This window comes from Herpailurus yagouaroundi, unplaced genomic scaffold (assembly GCF_014898765.1).
Source record: "Herpailurus yagouaroundi ecotype Mexico unplaced genomic scaffold, PumYag 191, whole genome shotgun sequence".
NCBI classification, from domain to species: domain Eukaryota; kingdom Metazoa; phylum Chordata; class Mammalia; order Carnivora; family Felidae; genus Herpailurus; species Herpailurus yagouaroundi.
Genome location: NW_024412422.1, coordinates 4,216,614 through 4,235,838, shown reverse-complemented (window position 1 = coordinate 4,235,838; position 19,225 = coordinate 4,216,614). Strand labels below are relative to the sequence as shown.

General features: G+C 56.2%; 1 protein-coding gene across 5 annotated transcripts in view; it reads right to left on the bottom strand.

Annotated features, from left to right (window-relative positions):
- PXN (paxillin) overlaps positions 1–19,225 on the bottom strand; it is a 59,591-nt gene that overhangs the window by 6,788 nt on the left and 33,578 nt on the right. For 3 of the 5 annotated variants that reach the window (XM_040443707.1, XM_040443708.1, XM_040443706.1), the window contains 5 exons: positions 5,185–5,411; positions 4,779–4,894; positions 4,289–4,425; positions 3,978–4,179; positions 2,985–3,120 (listed from right to left, as the gene is read on the bottom strand). In XM_040443707.1, the coding sequence (XP_040299641.1) occupies positions 2,985–3,120; positions 3,978–4,179; positions 4,289–4,425; positions 4,779–4,894; positions 5,185–5,411 (818 nt within the window). Of the gene's footprint in view, positions 1–581; positions 1,503–2,984; positions 3,121–3,977; positions 4,180–4,288; positions 4,426–4,778; positions 4,895–5,184; positions 5,412–19,225 lie in introns of those variants that run through there. The other 2 variants (XM_040443704.1, XM_040443705.1) reach the window with 2 other exon arrangements.

Below are 19,225 nucleotides of genomic sequence, written 5' to 3'. Positions count from 1 at the left end.
CAGCACTTCACAGGCATTATCTCATTTAATCCTCTGGACAACCTTCGGGGGAAATGGTCTATTATACCCTCATTTTCTCTCTCTCTCTTTTTTTTAAGTAGGCTCCACACACAACGTGGGGCCTGAACCCACGACCCCAAGATCAAGGGTCGCATGCTCTGATGAGCCAGGCAGGTACCCTACTATTACCCCCATTTTAAAGATGAGAAAACTGAGGCTGGTGGGGGGTTGCCCAAGGTCACACAGGGTAGCAAGTACTGGAAGCGCAGTTTATATTCAGTACTATCTGGTTCCAAAGCCCATGCTTTTAACCATTTTGCACACATCACATCAGAAAGGAGGAGCCCACCTAAAGGAAAAAGCCTTAAACGAGCAAGAGGCAACTGTCACTAAGAGATCATTCCAGGGCCCAGAGAATTCCACTGCTGAATCCTGGTCATCAGGGTCACAGGCCACGCGATCTTCGGATTTGCTGCCCAAGCAGACATGCAGAGTGGGAGGCTACATGCGGTTAGGCAGGAGGGGCCCACACTTGGGCTGGCGGAGGACCATGCCTAGCAGCCGTGCGAGCTTGCGCCTGCCTGGCCCGAGGTGGAAATCCTCTCAGTGGTGCTGGGCGTGTCCATGACCACGGCAGGTGGAAGCTCCGACTGTTCCCTCCTGGCAGCAGCTTCAGTGACGCCCTCTGGCCACCTGGGGGTCTCAGGTCCCTGGGTTGGCCTGACCAGGCTTCCCTTCATGAGTGTCTGTCCACCTAACTGCTCCTTGCCAACTGGGGCCGGGCCGCTGCTTTCCAGCTCCCCTGGCTCTGGCTTTGCCCTCTGCTTCCGCTGTCCACATTCCTTGGTGAGACTCCAGGTATCTGGGAAGATGGCCTGACGGTCCACGGCCACGACAGCCGGCTCAGTTACTTCCTGGAAGCTGCATGTGGCTCCGTGGGGCGTCTCAGGCCTGAGCGCCTCCAAAGCCCATGGCTGCTCCCGAGTGGCAGCCACGGCCTCCTCTGGGTACAAAGGGTTGGCCAACAGCCCGTGGGGGGCTCCAGGCTCCTGGGGACCTATACACCCAGCTTGGCCGGGTAGCGTGTGGCAGGGGGGGCCCCCGGAAAGCTTACTTATAAGATTCGGTAGATCTTTCCAAACCTGAGTCTGGCTCTTTGCACCTAATGGCCCCAGAGACCCCTCCACAGAGGGAGACCCTGAGTTGGGAGTATCAGGCGTCACCCAGAGGCCAGCCAAATCAAGCCAGTTGGGAGCCACAGGAGGTAGAAGGCCCCGTCCATTATCAGTGTCCTCAGAGCAGAGGACCTCCTGGCTGGGACTGTGGCCTCCAGAGGAGGGTTTGGTAATGGATGGCAAGAATACAGAGGGCCCAGGAGGAGGAGGAGGAGAAGGAGGAGGAGGAGGAGGAGGAGGAGGAGGAGGAGAACGTATGAGGTGTGGGGATGGAGCTGGTTTGGGCAGCAGCTCTGGGGAGCTCAAGGCCACAGCAGAGGAGCTGGTCTGGAGGAGGAGAAAGACAAAAGACAGAAGGGAGAGGAGAGATAGACGGGAGAGGGGAGGGGAGGCGCTCACCGCAAGGGATGGGCTTGGGCTGAGGGCTCTGAGAGCCACCATCAACACTGACCTAGACTATGCCGAGGTGGCTATGAAGGTGAAGCATGAGGACTGGCCTGAGAAAAAGACCCCAGACCCCAAAAAGGTGTTCCTGGGCTCCACATCCTTGGCTCCCGTCAAAGCCATGCCTGTGGGACCACCCGAGTCAGAGTAGGTACAAGGGAGAAAACGCTATGGAGAAGTGGACCACAGGAGACAGGTGGCCAAGGAGGTTAGCCCAAGCACCGATCGAGAAAGAGTCGGCCGCAGGCAGCCGCCCTGCTCTGCCAAACCTGGCCCAACGTGGCTGTCTCTCCCAGACAACCCTACCCTTCCTATGGCCCCCAAGACCTTGCTCTCAGGGCACAGCCAGAACTAGTGCGGCTTCTTGTAGGACACTACGACCCTGGCTGTCTCAGAAAGCAAAAGGAGCCTAAAGGGAAGGAGGGCAGGGCTCTCCAAGGCCAACACCAGAGTCCAACACCCTAAGAATCTGACAGTGGCTACTCACCACTTAGAACCGTGACGGTCACAAGCCCAGATAGCTCCCATCCCCCACTGTGAATCCCCAGCTGGAGGGACTCTTGGAGGTACCCTCAGGGCCAAGAGCACTCAGACTGCTTGCTCCCCTTCTCAGATTCCCTGTATCATGCCCCAAAGGTCTCGGGCAGACCCACGTGGAAGGATGAAGTCAGCAACTGTTGGAGATCAGTCAATATCAATCCCCATGGAGGAACTGCATCTTCTAAATAAAACATCTTGGGCCTGGCAGGCCCAGGAAGCCCAGGATGGGAGGGGAAGGGAGGTCTCGTGCAGAACAAGCCCAGTAGCCTGACAGGTTAAGACAGAACCTATGGGGACTCAGAGGCTTGTGGAGGGTTGGGGAGAAGGACAGAGGGAGGCTGGTGGCTGGAGGCCTATGGATTCAGGAGCCAGAGGCAGAAAGAAAAAGGACGTGTTGAGGACAGCTAGCCAGCGTGGGAGACGGGACTCCAGGGCAAATGACCTCTCAGGCACAGGATCCCAGTCCCACATGGCCCATCAGAGAATGCCCTCCCCCACTAAGAGCAACCATCAACACAGAGCCCTTTGTCCCAGCCTCCTGATCCCCTTGCCTGGGTGGCTGGGAGCTGGGAGCAACCCGGGAGGAAGGAATGTCCCTGCAAAGTGCTTCTCTGCCTTCACAGGCCGTGAGGCAGCCCAGTCCCGGAGGAAGCCTGGGCCGGACCCTCCCTCTCCCACATCCCGGCAAGGCCAGAGCATTTCCAGGTCCCCGGCTCAGGGCAAGGCACCCGGACGCTGAGGGACTGAGTTCTGGCTACTCACACTGAGGTACAGGAGGAGAAGAATGAGGGGGCAGGGCGGGGGAGAGGAGGGGTCTTGGGGCACCTTGAAATCCGACAGCGAGGCCATCAGCTCGTCCAGCTCCCTGGTGGCAGAGGAGGCCGACATGCGTGTCTGCTGCTGGCTGGAGGTGGCTCTCTGAGGGCTGCTCACCTCGCCCTGGTTCACAGTGATGGCAGGGCTGCAGGGCAGGCACGGCATCAGCAAGGGCCCCGGGGTCAGCTCCACGTGCCCCCAGAGTGGCCCTCTCCTCTTCAGGGTACCAACATCTCTGCTCTCCCAGCGGGGTCCTCCCGCCCCTGACTCCACAGAAGCCCTCCAGCTCCCGATCTCTCCTGGGGGCCAGAGCGGAGGTGAGCGGCCAGCACGGGAGAAGGGAGGGCAGCTCAGGGGGCACCTTCCCCAGGAAGACACCTCTGGGCCTCCCAACCCGGCTTCAAGCTTGCCTGTTAAACAAGCCCAAATGCGATAAAGGACTTGTTCATCCCTTGCGTATCCCCCACGACACTGGATGTACATGTGAGATTGTTCCAGCAACACAGTAACAGCAAGAAGAGCTAACATTCAGTAAGCCCTTACCACGTGCATCATGTGCTATGAGCCGGAAACCATTCCAAACACTTGACACGTATTATTGGCTCTCATCCCATTGAGGTAGGTGATCTTATCACCATTGTGCTACATCCCTTCATCCCATTTTATAGACAGGAAAACTAAGGCTTGAGAGACGATGCTTAGTAAGGACAGAACCAATATGTGAACCCTTATAGTGTGGCTCCAAAGCCTGTGCAGACAGCCGCTAAGCTATGGGCGTCCTTGTCATGCACAATGTCATCTTTTCTGATAGGTGGTGGTTCACTGGAGGCAGGGAGGGTGTTCATGGGACTCCACTAACCCCCCAGCACCAGGTATGGGGCCTGGCAAAAAAGAGGCACTCGCAGAGGGAATGGGTGACAACTCGGCTAAGTGGACAGACACCGGGGCATAGGCACTGGCTGGGTGAGACCTTCCCTGCTGGGAGAGCCCGGTGATACTCACACTGGGCTGGGCACAGAGCTCTCCAGTTCATCCAAGAGACTCTCCACACTGGGCCGCACGTCCTCCAGACCACGGCCCCCATTCCGCTTGGGCTTCTCTTTGGTCAGGGGCCCAGCTTTGCCCCCCAGTGGGCTGTTATTCTCCGGGATGCCACAGTGGGGGCTCAGAGCCCCAGGCAGTGGGGGGCTGGAGTTGGCCTCATCTTGGAAGAGTGAGAGAGAAAGGCTGGTCAGCCCTGACCCCTCTGGGGATCCAGAGGCCAGCAGGTGGATCTGGAGGGGGCAGGAGGGTGTACAGGGATTCAGTCCTACCTGCAGGGAAGCCTGGGGGGTTATGCTGCACAGCGTTCAGTTCCAGCAGCAGGCGGTCAAGTTCAGAAAGGTTGCTGCCCAGGGAGGAGCTCATCACTGTGGGTGAAGGCTCGGCAGACTTCTGCTTGTTGGGGAAACTGAGAGGCAAAGGGGAGGTCACAGTGAGAGGCGTCCCACCCCCATAGTTTTGGTGGCCTCCAAATTCTCAAGGAGAATAAGGCAGAAGGCGTACAAAGTCTCCCCCCCCAGCAAGAGATTAGAGAGGGAGGAAGGGATGTGGTAAAAAGAGAGGAGGAAAAAGTCTTGCCTCAGTTCCTCAAAGACACAAGGTGCTGTGACAACCCAACCCTGCTGTTGCGTGGAGATGGCAATGCTGAGGCCACCGGGCCAGTCCAGAGGCATTAGGAGCTGGCCGGGAGCCTCAGGGCCTTCTGTGGGCTGTTGGAAGCAGGAGGGGAAGGAGACAGGCAGGCAGGTACCGGGGCAGTACCTGTAGACGTGCTCTTCCTCACCGGCGCGGGGACATGGAGGGCCGCCGCCGTCCTGGGGGACGGAAGCACTGGAAGTTTTGGCACTGGAGCCGTACACAGGTGACGGAGACTGAGGCTGCAGGGAAGAGAACGCTCAGAGCCTCCCCCAAGGGGAGGAGAAGGAAGAGCCCGAGTCACCCCCAGGAGGTTCCTGCTCACAGACAGTCTCACCAGGGAATTTCCACTCTGGCTGGGAGACAGGTGATTAACACTTGGTCACTTGCCCCCTCACGTGGCATCTGCGAGACCTGGATATTTCCTGGCCCCTCTCCCTCTCCCTCGACCCCATTCCTCCCCCGGTTCCCCAAACGCCTACAGTCCCGAAGCCTCTGTTCCCTGTCTTCCCAGCCACTGCCCCCACCTTACCTGCTGGTGGACGAATCGGGAGGCACTGGGCTGCCACTGGTCTAAGGGGTCAAGGATCGTGCCATTGAGGGCCTCACTGGATGGGGGTGGAGGGACAGGGGGCGGCACGGCAATCTCCTGGTATGTGTGGTTTCCAGTTGGGTATGAGTAGGGGGTCTCCTCAGACAAGAACACGGGCCGTTTGGAGATGTGGGAGGTGGTGGACTCCAAGTCTGCCAGCAGGGCGTCTGTGGAGAGAACAGGCAGAGAGCTGGTAGGAACCAGGGATCCTGGACCGCACGGTCCAGCGCCAGTGCCTTTCCTGCTTGCTACACCCAAGAGTTAATGACTTCTGAGCACCTGCCCCACCCCTGGGAGAAATAACCAGCCTCAGGGCAGGAAACTGTCAGCCCAGACCAGTCTGGCTAAGAACCGGCTTCCAAAACTGACCTCTTCTCCCCAGCCCAGGACTGAAGGTGCCATGGAGGCTCCGTGGGCTGCCTTTGGGGCTCTCCTACCTCTGGCAGTCAGGCACCTGTGTTCCCTGCCGACAGGGCTGTGCAGCTGGCTGGCTGGAAGTCAGAAATGCCTGCCTGGCACTCTGACTTCACAGGGCAAGGCGGGGAGAATGGGCGGGAGGGGCCACACGTCACGGGGAGGGGCCCAGGCAGTGCCAGGTCCCACTTAAATTCCAGGAGCTTAGGCTTTCTCAGTGCCCCCCCCACCCCCCCACCCCCACCCCGACTAGAGCAGTCCCGGGGGTGTGGTACCTGCCTTTCTGGCTAGGTAGAAGTAAAACCCCAGGCTCCGAGCTCCTCCTGAGACTTCTGGGCAAGGCTCTGGGCTACTGGGGTGAGGTACGCGAGGAGGTGGGGGCTGGTCGAGGCTGGTGCAGTGTTCCCCACCCCCTCAGCCAAGCAGGGGGCAGGACTGCTCTGTAGGCTGTTCCTGCGGAAGCCTGGCAAGCAGCCTGGCCCCAGAGGCTCCAGGGCCCCACTACTCTGCTTTTAACAGCAGCAAGGGAGCCGAATCGAGTACAAGCTTCCATTACTCTGGCACCAGGCAGCCAACAGGGGGGCCCTGGATCTCCCCAGTCCCCAGACGAGGGAACAGCTGGAGGGGCAGGAGTAGGAACTGTGGAAAACCCCCCAACTTCAATCCTCCCCTCCTGGGACCCTCAACAGCCCCACAGCCCAGAGAGCCTGGCCCCAACACCACACCCTCATTCCTACCATGTTCAGGGACTTGCTCACTCTCACTTCCCTGCCGACCTGCTGAGGGTCAGGAATGACGCTCAGTCCCTGTGGGCCTTAGGATATTACATATCAGAAAGCAATGGCTGTGCCTACTGCCATTTACTAGTAACAGGCACTGTGCTAGGCACTGTGTGTACATGGTCTGTCTGTTAATCGTAATCCTGGATAAACCTGGAATTCTGATCCTCCCTTTGCAGATGGGAAAAGGGGCTTCAAGAGGTGATGGGGCTTTCCCAGATAACAAAGCCAGTGACAGACAGGACTGTCTGGCTCTTCAGAAGCCCCAAACCCCAAAAATCTTGCCTGCAAGAGTCTGCTGGGATCACGACATGATGCCACATTTAAACAGCACAATTTCCTGAATGTCAGCGCCCAGGATCAGAGAGCTACCAGTCTCATTCTTCCTAATGGCTCTGTCCCCAACCCTACCCCAGCTCAGCAGAGGGAAGCAAGGGGGGCCCACACCTTCCCCCAGGTGCCTGCCCGTCCTCCCACCCCCAAGGCTGGCCACACCTACCCCTGGCCCCTACCCAGCTGGTCAGAGGGGGAGCTTGTCACAAGGCCCAGGACCCTGGGGCCAGTAGCGCAGCACAAGGGTCTCCTGACTTCCAAGGAAGTTCCCGCAGCCCCCTCCCACTCCGGATCCTCTAGGAGATGTCTGGCTTCCTGTCTCTACCAAATCAGAACTAGAGACAGTCAGTGTGCACCTAGGTAATGACAGAAAAGGACCCAGCGTCCAAGGCCAATCCCAGTGGCCTCTGCACAGCCGCACCTGCTGCCCTGGCTTCACGCAGCATCCCCATTTCTTCTGGGCCCAATCCAGCAGGGGCAACCCCCAGCTGGAAAACCCCAAAGGGCTCCCCAGAGCAGGCAACAAGTGCAATACCAGTGAGACTAAAAGGAGCAGCTGCCATGCTTGACCACCCACCACATGCCAGGAGCTTTACCTGTGTTCCTTCCCTTCCTGCTCACAGCAAAACTAGCACGGAGGGGAAAGTGAGGTTCAGAGAGGTAGATAGAGTCACGTCCCCATGATGCTGAAGCTTGCTGCCATGACACAGCCAGGATCTGAACTTGGCTCTCTCAGGCTCCAAACACTCAGTAGAAGACAAATGGTTAACCCATTCCATCAGACCCTCTGAGTGAGGGCCTCCACTGCCTTCTGCCTCAAATACCCCATCCCCCCTAGTCATGAGCTGACTCTAAGTCTGGTTTATAATTTCACTTGTGTGTTTTAAGTTTATTTACTTATTTTGAGAAGCGGGGTGTGTGTGTGGGGAGAGAGAGAGAGAGAGAGAGAGAGAGAGAGAGAGAGAGAAACCAGTGGGGGAGGGGCAGAGAGAGAGGGAGAGAAGATCTGAAGCGGGCCCTGTACTGCCAGCAGCGAGACCAACGTGGCGCACTTAAACTCACAAACCAGGAGATCGGGACCTGGGCCGAAGTCGGACGCTTAACCCACTGAACCACCCAGGCGCCCCTCACTTGGCTCTTTTTTTTTTTTTTTTAATTTTTTTTTTTCCAACATTTATTTATTTTTTGGGACAGAGAGAGACAGAGCACGAACGGGCGAGGGGCAGAGAGAGAGGGAGACACAGAATCGGAAACAGGCTCCAGGCTCTGAGCCATCAGCCCAGAGCCCGACGCGGGGCTCGAACTCACGGACCGCGAGATCGTGACCTGGCTGAAGTCAGACGCTTAACCGACTGTGCCACCCAGGCGCCCCCCACTTGGCTCTTTTGAACACTGATACATCTATTGGTCAAAAGGAGTAGCCCTAGGGGACAGAAACAAAAGATCTCAAGAGTTCAAGTCTCAGTTCCTCTATCTACTACCCACGGCCAAACAGCAAATCCCTTCACTTCCTTGAGCCAGCCTCAGTTGCCTTGGCAAGCGTGATTCCTACCTCACAGCACTGGTGTAAGGTTTATATAAGCCAGCAGATGCTACGCTACATGGGAAGCTACAAACATCAGATCTTATTTGTCTTGTGACATTCTGAAAAACATCTTCCTCCAAGGAGATCAGGGTAGGATGCAAAGTACTGACTTCTCCTACATGTTCTATGGGTAGAATCTGGGCAAAACATGACAAGGGCAATCTGGAAGAGAAAAACAAAGTGACGAAGTAACATTCAGAGTGAAACCTGTGTGGATGCCTGGGAGAGAGCACATCAAACTTGTGTCTATCTGAGTGAGAGAGAGAACACACGCACAAGCCAGCAAGCCACAGGGCCTCTAGTGTAGCTTCCTTCTCTCTCTGCACCGTCTTTGCTCAGTGACTGCACAGGACTTGGCGTCACTGTCCCCCCACAGGCTCCCCCAAATGCGTCAAAAAAGGGAGCCAGGAATAGAGGAGGCAGCCAAGGAGGACTCTGGCCTCTACTTTGGATTCCTATGGGTGCAGAAGACTGCTATGTCCCCATGGCCTAGAAAATGGTTACAGGCCAAAGTCTCCTTGCAAAAGCTCGGCAAACTCCTCCCCTGCTGAGTAAACAGAGGCAGCAGGAAGAGGACTGATCAAGGGAGTCCACTTGCAAGCAGCACCACATGGGTGAGTCCCCCAGTTTTCAGCTACAGCTACTGCCTGGTACTTAGCTCTAAACACCCGGGGGCCAGGCTCAGTGTCCTACTCAGATCCCAAAAAAGGGGTCAGAGAAAATGGTGTCCATTGGAACACTTTCCCCCCTCCCAGTGTTTGTAGAATACGTTCCAGATACACAGAAGCAGGATCTAAAGCAATGGGGGCTCCCTCATCCAGGCTAAGGAAAGCTTCAAACTTCCTCAGCATTTCTCCACTACCTTTCTGGCTCCAAGCCTGAGACCTCCAGAACAAGTCAGAGCCACTAGGAGCACCCAAGCCACTCTGCGGAAGGAGGCTCTCCCTGGGGCTTCCCGTTCCTTTTCTGGAAGAAACCGCCCTACATTCTGCAGGCTTTTTGCCTCTCTGGGCCAGCTGATGCATGTCCTGCATTTCCATCCAACGTGTGTGTCGGAGGAGGGTTCTCCTCTCTAGGTAGGTGAGGGAAGGGATGGCTGGCTCGGTGCAAAGACTTCCAACCCACCGGGGGCAAAGGACACCCAGCTATGCCCTGGCGAGGAAAGGGTGCGGTCCGTCCGCTGCTTCCCGCCAGAGGGCGCTACTGGCCCGTCAGCTTGTGCCGCACGCAGGCAGTAACCAAAGGTAAACTCGGCGCAACCACCAAATTTTCGAGCCGGGGAAGACCCGGGAGCCCCCGGTCAGGGGTTCCCTGGGGAAGCTTCAATCTCGAGAAAGCTCGGCTGAGCTGGAAGGAAGGAGCAGCTACGGGAGGAGCACGAGGAGGCCTGGGTGCCAAACCTCTCACCCGTGCCTGGGGCACACCATTTGAAGGCGCGACCCAAGAGTGACGCAGCCCCGCGAGGGCCCCGGAGACCCACAGGGACGCACGCCCCTCCGCAGACGCAGCGCCAGCGGGCGCCCCGTCCCCACCCTGCGGCCGCGCCTGGGCCCAAGCAGCCGCTCAGATACAGAAGCGCCTTCGGGTCCAGAGGCCGCTCGGAGGCTGCTTGGGGACAGGCGGCCTGGGTGGCTCGCAGCACCGGGCCGGGCAGAAGCGAAGAGGCCCTTCCCGGCAGGCGGCAGGCGGCAGGCGGGTCGAGTGGGGAGGGGGGTGGGGGGGAAGCCTCGGGGTCTGCAGCCCCGAGGGGGTTAAGACGCAGGCGTACCGGCTGGCTGCCCAGGGAGGGAGAGGAGGATAGAGGGGCCGGTCTGCCCGCATTCCAAGATGCAAGCTGCAGCTGCGCCCCTCACATTCCCAAACCAGCCCGGGGACGCAGGACAGGGGCAGCCCCGGCCCTCCTCATGCTCCCCGGGCGGCAGCTCTGGGGACCCTGGCTGACCCACTGACACACGACACCGTATAAGGAGTTAAAGAGAATCAATGAACCCCTCTTCAACCTCCACCCCCAGTGAAGTATAAAAACAAGTGAGACTCCTTCACAAGCCTGGTTTCCTCCTACCCAAGCCCTGGCCACCTCTGAGTGTGTGATAAAGACTGTCAAGAGCAGAGCTACAGCTGGACAGATGCCAAGAGATAAAGGTCTGTCCACCAGAATCCCTCAGTGTGGGGGTGGGGGGTAGGCGGTGTGGGTCAGGGAGGACCCACAACTGTTCTAGTCTCTCCTCCCGGGCTCCAAAGACACTGATGTTAGATCTTGCACAGGGGTGCTCTGAGTCACACACTCTGCTCAATGGCCGAGCTGCTCAGCTGGGCTGCTTAAAGGTTCTTGTGCCTCAGTTTCCTTGTCTGTCTGATGGGAATTCTACCATTTTACTCACAGGAGCAAGGATAACATGAGAAAATGGATACACAGTGCTTGCTTAGCACTGTCCCTGGAGTAGCACATACAGTACGTTGCTAAACTTAGGGGAGCCAGCTCCCAAAGAGATGGTTAGCCCTGACGGGGCAAGAGAAAGCACCTCTCCTTCTTATCCCATGCCTGAGGCAAAGGATGCTGCCATCCTGGATGAGGGTTAGGGGCACCACTCTGTGGAAAACAAAGTCACCCTGCAGAAGCCTCCCCACCTCATCCCCACAGATGGGGCAGGTATATGTGGGGGCATCATCCCTTCCCAGAGCTCACAGGCTCCCCCTGCCAGACTGGCCCCAATGCTGGGCCCCTCGCCACTCCTCTATCGGCAGAGCTAGGCTGAACTAGAGGAGGTGGGGGTCCCCTGGCCACCTCAAAATGCCGTGTATTCTTGAGGCCTGGCCTAGGAGAGCCCCCAGTAAGAATTCAATCTTTTCAAGACTGCTCACCCACCTTCTTTCTGCAGGCCTTAACTCAGCTTTCGTCACCCTGGGCGAGGGCTGGCACAGTTTCCTTAGGAGCTGACAAGCAGAAAGAAGGAGCAGCAGGCACCACCCTGAGAGCTCCGGCACAGGCAGCAAGAGGCTGCCATGGCACAAGGGCCTTCCCGACAGCCCGGGGCCAGCTGTGCATCCCTGCCATTTAACAGGAGATCAGGCTGGCTCAGCAAGCTCTTTTCCCACCGTCTATCCTGCTGGGTTCAGAACTCTGGGCCAGGAAGGTTGCAGCCCCCCTGCTGACCACCTGCTTGGGGCGGCTGGCCTCAAGTGTCAGAGGAGAAGCTGCCCAGCCTTCCGAAGGACGCCCAAGCTCAGGGATCCAAGCAGTGAGCAGGCTCGGCCCTTCCTAAAGAAGTTGCTATGTAAACAGCAGGAACAGCTCCTCAGGGATGGTCTCATCTCAGCCCCTTTGCTGAGACTCTTCCAGATTAGGAAGGAGAGTAGGACAAGAAGGCGGGTCCCCCTTCCCCCAGCCCTGAGCACATGAGCAGTTAGAGCAGAGGTAATCTAATCCACAGCGGGGTACTTTTACATGGTGAGTAACTCCCCAGGAATGGGGAGCTGGGTATATTTATCCTGATAACTGTCCTCCGAGGAAAGACAGATCTGTGACCAGTAAGGGCCAATCCACAATTAGGCTAGATCTGCTCTGCTCCCACTGGGCCCAGGGACCCAGGACCTGGACACTGACTAGGAGGTCAATCTCTTGGAGAGGCCTTCCCTGCCAATTTGGGTTCTTGTCCACTGTCTCCTCTCCAAGAATTAAGCTCTGGAAGCAGGGGCCTGGGCTATCTTGTTTGATGCCTATCCCCAGCAGGCAGAATGAGAGAGCCTATAAGGAGAAGGAAAATGGGGAGCAGAGAAAATGACCAGTGAGAGTAGGAGTCAGGACACAAGGATTCCAGGCCCAGGGTGCCAGTCAGCAGGTCAGACCACCTACATGGGTCATCTTCTCTGTCTATAAAATGGGCAGAACCCAATCTGTCCCCATTCCTGGGAACAAGCTCTAGGGAGGAGATGATATAACTTCAGGTAAGACTTATATAGCACCTTTGAGCTCTTTGGAGTTTGTCTGAATCCAAGGTATTGCTATTCTCTGAATCCCAGACAGGAACTGCTCTCCCTAAGGAGATGGATGAGAAACAATCAATACTGTAGTGATATTTAAATATTTAATAGCCGTGCCTGGAGGTTATGAAGACTTAGCCACCATTCTCCTTAGCTGACTCATGCCTCACTCAACAGGAACTGCCATTTTACTCTCCCAGCCCTAACGGAAGTGTGGGCTGGGGGTGACACACAGGAAACCAGGGGAGAAGGCCAAAGTCCTCCAATCTGCTGCGGGGAAAGTTGGGAGGTGGCCCTCTGCAGAAGGAATTTCTTCCCTGGGCTTCCCACATGCCAGAGGAGGGTGGTTTCCTGTCTGCTGAGGAGCCCTTCCTTGAAGAGGCTGAGACAACGTGAGTGTGCCTTGCTGGCTGGGTCACCTTTACTGGGTGCCTGGCTTGCGCCCAAGGTCACAGAACACAGAGTAATCCGAGACTCAAGAGAATAAAGGCAGAAAGGCAATTCCAGAGGTCACCCTGAGCTCCAAGCAAAAGCCCAACGGCCCCATCTGCACCAGGCACCCACACAGGGCCCCCCTGGTCAGGCCCCTGGCTGCTACTGAGGCTTCCCCACGCAGTAGCAAATGGGAGGAGGCGCCCAGATTTACCCTGCACACCTCCCTGTGGGCACAGGGGCAGGTCCAGGCTGGCCAGACCCGCAGTCTCTTTTCTATTGTAAGTAACTCATCCCTCTGTCCAGGATCAGTAGGCCCCGCCCTCCTCCAGAGGTCCCAGAACCACCGTGGATGCATTTCATTGGCCAGATTTCCTGCACCTCTTTGGGTCATCCTGAGACTGCACTTTTTAAGGTCAAGCTACGGCCCAACTCCAGGCCCATCCCATAGTTCCTTCAACACGGATTTACATGCAAAAAGAGGCTCAAACCCGGGAGGCTCAGGTGCTGGAAATTTTCTCAGCTATTCCACACCCACTCCAATCCACTCCTGCAATCAGGCTCTTCCAGGGAAGTCGGTCTGTTTCTGTTGCAGGGCTGTTGCAGGACTGTTGCAGGGCGGGGCTGCTCCATGGGCCTCTCAGCCCCGCTAATCACCAACAGAGGTTAGGAGGGGCTCAGAAGTGAGTCATCTGCCCTACAGAGACCCGAATGGAAAGTTCAAAAGTTTGCCTGTTCCGAGGATGCGCTGTAGTCTTCCCAATGTTTGTGGATTTCATAGCAGTCATTTCTTTGCCAGCCAAGTTCTGATCAATAAATACAGCCCAGGGGTGCCTGGGTGAATCCGTCAGTTAAGTGTCTCCCGATTTCAAATCAGGTCAGGATCTCACAGTTCAGGAGATTGAGCACCACGTCGGGCCCTGCGCTGACAGTACAGAGACTGCTTGGAATTCATTGTTTCGCTCTCTCTCTCTCAAAATAAATAAATAAATGACAATTAAACACACACACACACACACACACACACACACACACACACACACAGCCCAAGGTAGCCACAGAACAGGCCAGTGCTTCCTGATCTCAGGCAACCATTTCCCTAGTTCAGCTCTCTCACACCTTTCGGGTTCTCTGACAGAAACCCTAAGAGCCACGGCGGGTGCTTCTCCCTTCACTGGCTTCCTTTCTTTTCAACAGCTTAGACCAGCATCCAAATCCACACTCAGTCCCTTTGAAGCTTTGCCTGCATCCCCCTGCCCAGGTCCCCCCCTCCCCCACCCCCTGTGCTCTGACTCTTCCAGCAAACACCAGCAGTGTGAACTTTTGGAACTTCTGTGTGTCGCCTTGCCCACCAGACCACACACCCTATGTTTCTAGGAACTCCCTTCCTCCTCACCAGATCCACAACATGAATACCACCAGAAGCCTTTCCTACAGTGAGTGCCTGGGTGCCAAGCAAGGAGTCACAAAGCTCAGCCGCAGGTGGCCCTCTCTGCCTGCAGGAGAAGATCGGAAGCCCTGGGGTTGGCATTCTTGAGCTTCTCAGAATATGGCCTCAACCTAGGCTTTACCTCCTCCTGGAGCACTCACTGCAACCTGCCTCTGCAGACAAACTGGGCCCCCTCTTCCCTTTCCCCAGCTGTGTGCCTTTATTCACAACATGCCCCGCCCCCACCATCTTCTACAGGGATATCCATACCCCCAGAGGACACACGGAGCCAGGGGGCACAGGAACCACCTCAGGATAAACAACCTTCTGAGGATCAAATTTACTCAGGAGAAATTTAAACCACTTCCCTTAAAGAGCAAGGCTACCTTAAGGAACCAAATGCAAAATGCAAATTAATTGTAAGATAAGAAGTGAGGCTTCAAAGAGACTCTTTGCATATGCACTCAGGGACTTTGGTGAAGGAGTTTTAAGCAGGACCACAAAGCCACCACTGTCCATACCACAAATTTGGCTGCTCTGGTGGCACTGGGAATGGGGACAGTCACATAGCTCTTTGTACACCCTCTGGCATCCGAAGCCACAGGCCCTCCAAGCAGTGAGGCGGAAGGGTTAGAGTCCACCATTCACCAGCCGGGGTGGCAGTTTACTAGATCATTCTGGGCTTTAGTTACTCAGAAAACTCCTAGAACATGTGGTACGTAATCAATGACAAAACATGCAAAAGCCACCTAAGGGGTGGGGAGAAGTTCCTCTGCCCTCCCACTGTGACACAGAGGGACACATCTCCCTTAAGGAAGGGGGTAGGGGGAAGTGGAGCCAGGGATAGCGGCCAGGAGTGTTGGGAGCTATGACAGGTCCATCCCTAACTCAGGCCTCCTTGCTGATCAAACCACTGACCTCACCCCTCCGTGCCTCGTGCCTCAGGCTCATTCCAAGTCCTCCTTGGCTGAGCCCAGAACCCTCCCTAGCAAGCCAGAGGCAAGAGAGAAGCTACAGGGTTCCTGCACCCACCACCCCCACACCTTCGGAGAAGTCACAGCCATCAGAGAGCCCTGTGGCTTTGAACCTAGAATTGGGACAACAGGAGCTGCCCCAGCTCCAGGGAAGCTCAGCCTCCCAACTCCCAGAGGAGTAACCCCAGGACGGAGCAGCCCCTGCTCCTGCCACTGAGGCTCCAAGCCCAGGAGTGCCACACAGGAACCCAAAGCCACAGAGCCGAGACGAAGCTCAGGCAGGGGGAGAGGGGGAGGAGTGGTCCTTACTGAGCATCTATCAGGCGCCTGGCCTCACAACCCCACCTTACAAATTAGGACAAAGAGGCTCAGAGATGTCCAATGGGTGCTTCTACCAGCAAGTGGACTCCCCAGCGAGGGCGCCTCTGCCTGACCTGATTGCTCATCCATGTTCTTTCCATGACATTCCAACAGAGAGGAGTGATGGCTTCCTGTAGCCATCCCTTGTTCTGCCTGTCACCGCTCTCCCATGTCTATAGCGCAGTCTCTGGAGCCCCTGGAGTAACCCAAAAAAGCTGGCCACGGGGGTGCTGCCCCACCACTGCTTCCTCCAGGCCTCTTGCCCTGGGTCTCCCCCGTTCTCTGCCCCCCACTCCCCACTCCTTCCCCCCTCCTCAGTCTCCAGCAGCGCCCTGGGCCGCTGCTGAGCCCCTGGTGGTAGCATTCAGAGCTCAAAACTCAAAGGCTGGAGTGCTGTGGTCTAGGCTAATGCGCTCCTGGGCTGACTAGCCTGAGTGTTTCCCTCCCGTGCCACACTGGCAGCTACCAGATATGAGTGGCATGATGCAAGATGGGGCTGCCCTGAGCACTGACCTCTGACCTTACCACCAGGCAGCCTTCTCTGGATGAGATGGAGGGGTCTGGGTCATTTGTTTGGAGGGCACAGACAGATCAGTGGCTACTCAGTCCCCAACAGAAATGGGCAAAGGCAGCATGAGAACCATCAGGAGACGGAGAGCTGCTCTGGGCTCCACTGAAGTCACTAAACAGCCAACTGAGGGACGGACAGACAGCTGGCCTAGACTCTGCAACCCAGAGTCAACCCAGATCTTCCTTCAATAGATAGCCACACATCTCACTCCTCCAAGCAAAAAGTGGCAGCCTCCGGCCTCCTTCCTCTGTAAATGCTGTGCCCACCTACCCCACACTGGAGGGAAGAGGTGCAGGGAAACACAAGCCAGCCTCACACTGGTTCTCACACTGGTTCTCAGCTGCAAGGGGTGCCACCACCGTCCCAGTCTAACACTCATAAACTATTGACATTTGCAACTGATTTGCTCTTAATTTTAGAAAATAAACTGAGGAGCGCCTCGGTGGCTCAGTCGGTTAAACACCCAACTTCGGCTCAGGTCATGATTGTGCAGTTCATGAGTTCGAGCCCCGCGTCAGGCTCTGTGCTGACAGCTCAGAGCCTGGAGCCTGCTTTGGATTCTGTGTCTCCTTCTCTCTCTGCCCCTCCCCCACTCACACTCTGTCTGTCTCTCAAAATAATAAATATTAAAAATTTTTTTAAATTTTTAAATCTGAAATATTAAGAAAATAAACTGAAGTGGGTTCAAGATTACTCCATGACAGGGGCTCCTGGGTGGCTCAGTCAGCTGACTGCCCAACTTCGGCTCAGATCACAATCTCACAGTTTGTGGAATTGAGCCCCCATTGGGCTTTATGCTGACAGTGCAGAGCCTGCTTGGGATTCTCTCTCTCCCTCTCTCTCTCTGAATCTCCCTGGCTCATTTTCTCTCTCTCTCTCTCTCTCTCAAAAATGAATAAACATTAAAAAAAAAAAAAGTTACTCTATGACTGTCCTTCCCCCCCACGTGTGTTCCCATCTGCTTTCTTGAGAGAAAGAGCTGGAGGTATACAGGGCCCAGGCACACCCTCGGGAAGGAAGATGGGCAGCATGTGATCCTTATCTGCCAGAAGTGTCACCTGTGGGGTATGTCCTGGCAAACAAAAATTGGAACCACTCTCTGAGATACTCAAGAGCTCTGAGAAGAGGAGGCAGATAGGAGAGGGGGAGAGAGAGACAGAGAGACAGAGAGACATGGAGCCAGCTGCCCCTGCAGCCCTCAGCTGACCTCCAAGGACACTTTCACTTCCCTAGAGGCATCACACCATCCAGCCCTGGTCTTCTCAGTCTCTCAAATTTTGGAAGCCATCTGCTTCATTCTGGGCAAGACAAAGTTCTCCAGAGGCCATCTGGCAGCTGGTGTTACAAGTGACGGTCAGCACGTCCTAAGTAAGGGGGTGGATGGTCTAGGGAGGGCCCGTCACACCCACAGAAGCCCCCAAGTCTCATCTTAGTCTCCCCAGAGCTCCCCACACTTGCAGGTGGCAGGCCTTTGGGGGTGGTGTCACTAATCTACGAAGAGGGATACCTCTGGCCATTGTCCTGAGGAGGGCCAGACGAACTTCTCTGAAAGCCTAGATCCCTGCCAACTCTCCACATTAGGAAATCAGCCTCGTCCTGGACAGGGAGGGAGCAGATGGAGGCCGCAGTCCTCACAGCTTTGGCTAACCAGAGTCACACTGGGAAACCACAATAGAAAAGAAGGAGGAAAAGACAGACTTCCCAGAAACAAAAAATGTCCAGGGAGACTTCTGGGCTGTGGGCCTTGCCAGCAAGGCCCACATGTAAGGCCATGAAGGTGCAGAGGAGGAGGACAGGGTGGGAACAGAACCACAATAAGACCCTGTAGTCTGCCTGCAAGAAGTCCACCAACCCCAGAGCTGAGGCAGCAACGAAGCAGACCCCAAGCCTCTGTACCCCGGGGCTCATGCAGGACAGAGGGTCCCAGGGCTCCAGCTTGACTTGGCAAGGCTGGCCTCCCTCCACCAGGCCCAGCTGGTTACACCAGGAGATTGATGGGGAGGAGGGGGAAGTGTCCACCTCAGTGCTGATTTGGATTTTATTGCAGGAGACACTCTGAGGCTCCAGGAATCCAACCGACCAGATGGCAACAGCAGTGCCCAGCCATAGTGCCCAGAAACATCACACAGGAAACCTCCAATGTACACGTAGAGAATATTCCAAAGGTTTGCTTGGAAGCTGGATTTGAACCAGGGCAACGTCTTCTAATAGAAACAACGCTCTGAGGGGAAGACCTGGGTTCTGTTCTGGTAGACCGTTTATATCACTCCACTGGACGCTAGGGTCTGCAGGGTCAGCAGGGAATGCTTTCTGACTCTGAGGGGCCAAGGGGAAGGCCCACCTGGGGCAGGGAGCAGGTCAGCATGAGTCAGGAGCATTGAACCCCATTATTCCTCTCTCACAGGACCTGCTCTGTGCCTGGCGGTGTGTGTGCCCTGGATGCTCCTGGTCTAAACTTTTCACGGATGGACCAGGCAGGAAATCCTGTGCTCCTGCACCCAAAGAACTGTCTGGAAAATGAGGGAGCCTTGTGGTTAACTTGACAACCTCTGATCTGAACAAGCCTGCCAGTGAGGGCTTCTGCCTATCCTCCAGTCTGCCTCTATGTCCAGAAAGGAAGTGGTCACCAAGCAAGTCGGCGAGCCGATTCAACACCATCCGCTACTGCCCTCTGTCACACCACTGTTTTTCCTTTCCAACAGTGGAAGTCTTAGTTCCCACCCACCCCACCCTGTTGTGCCCCAAACTGCGGCGTCTTCCTCCATGGGCACTGTCCCTTGGTTGGGGTGGGGGTTGCCTGACCCCATTCCATGTTCTTCCCCCACAGCTAGCTGAAGTAGGAAGAGAGATGGTAGGGGTCAAATCTCACTGACTATGAACAATGACTCTAGTTTCTATATGACAGGGACAAATTTTAAAACCCAGGCACAAAGGGGAGCCATAGCACTACCCCCCCTGGTGCCCAGGTCTTCTGAGGGAAGAGCTCAGAGGCCATGACACCCTTAAAGCCACGGGCAGCTCAGCGTAGAGTGGCAGACAAGAAGCGCCAGTGGCCTCTAGAGCTGGGGAACAGGCACCCAGGAGTGGCAGGGCCAAGCCCAGACTGCTCTGGCCCAGGAGCCT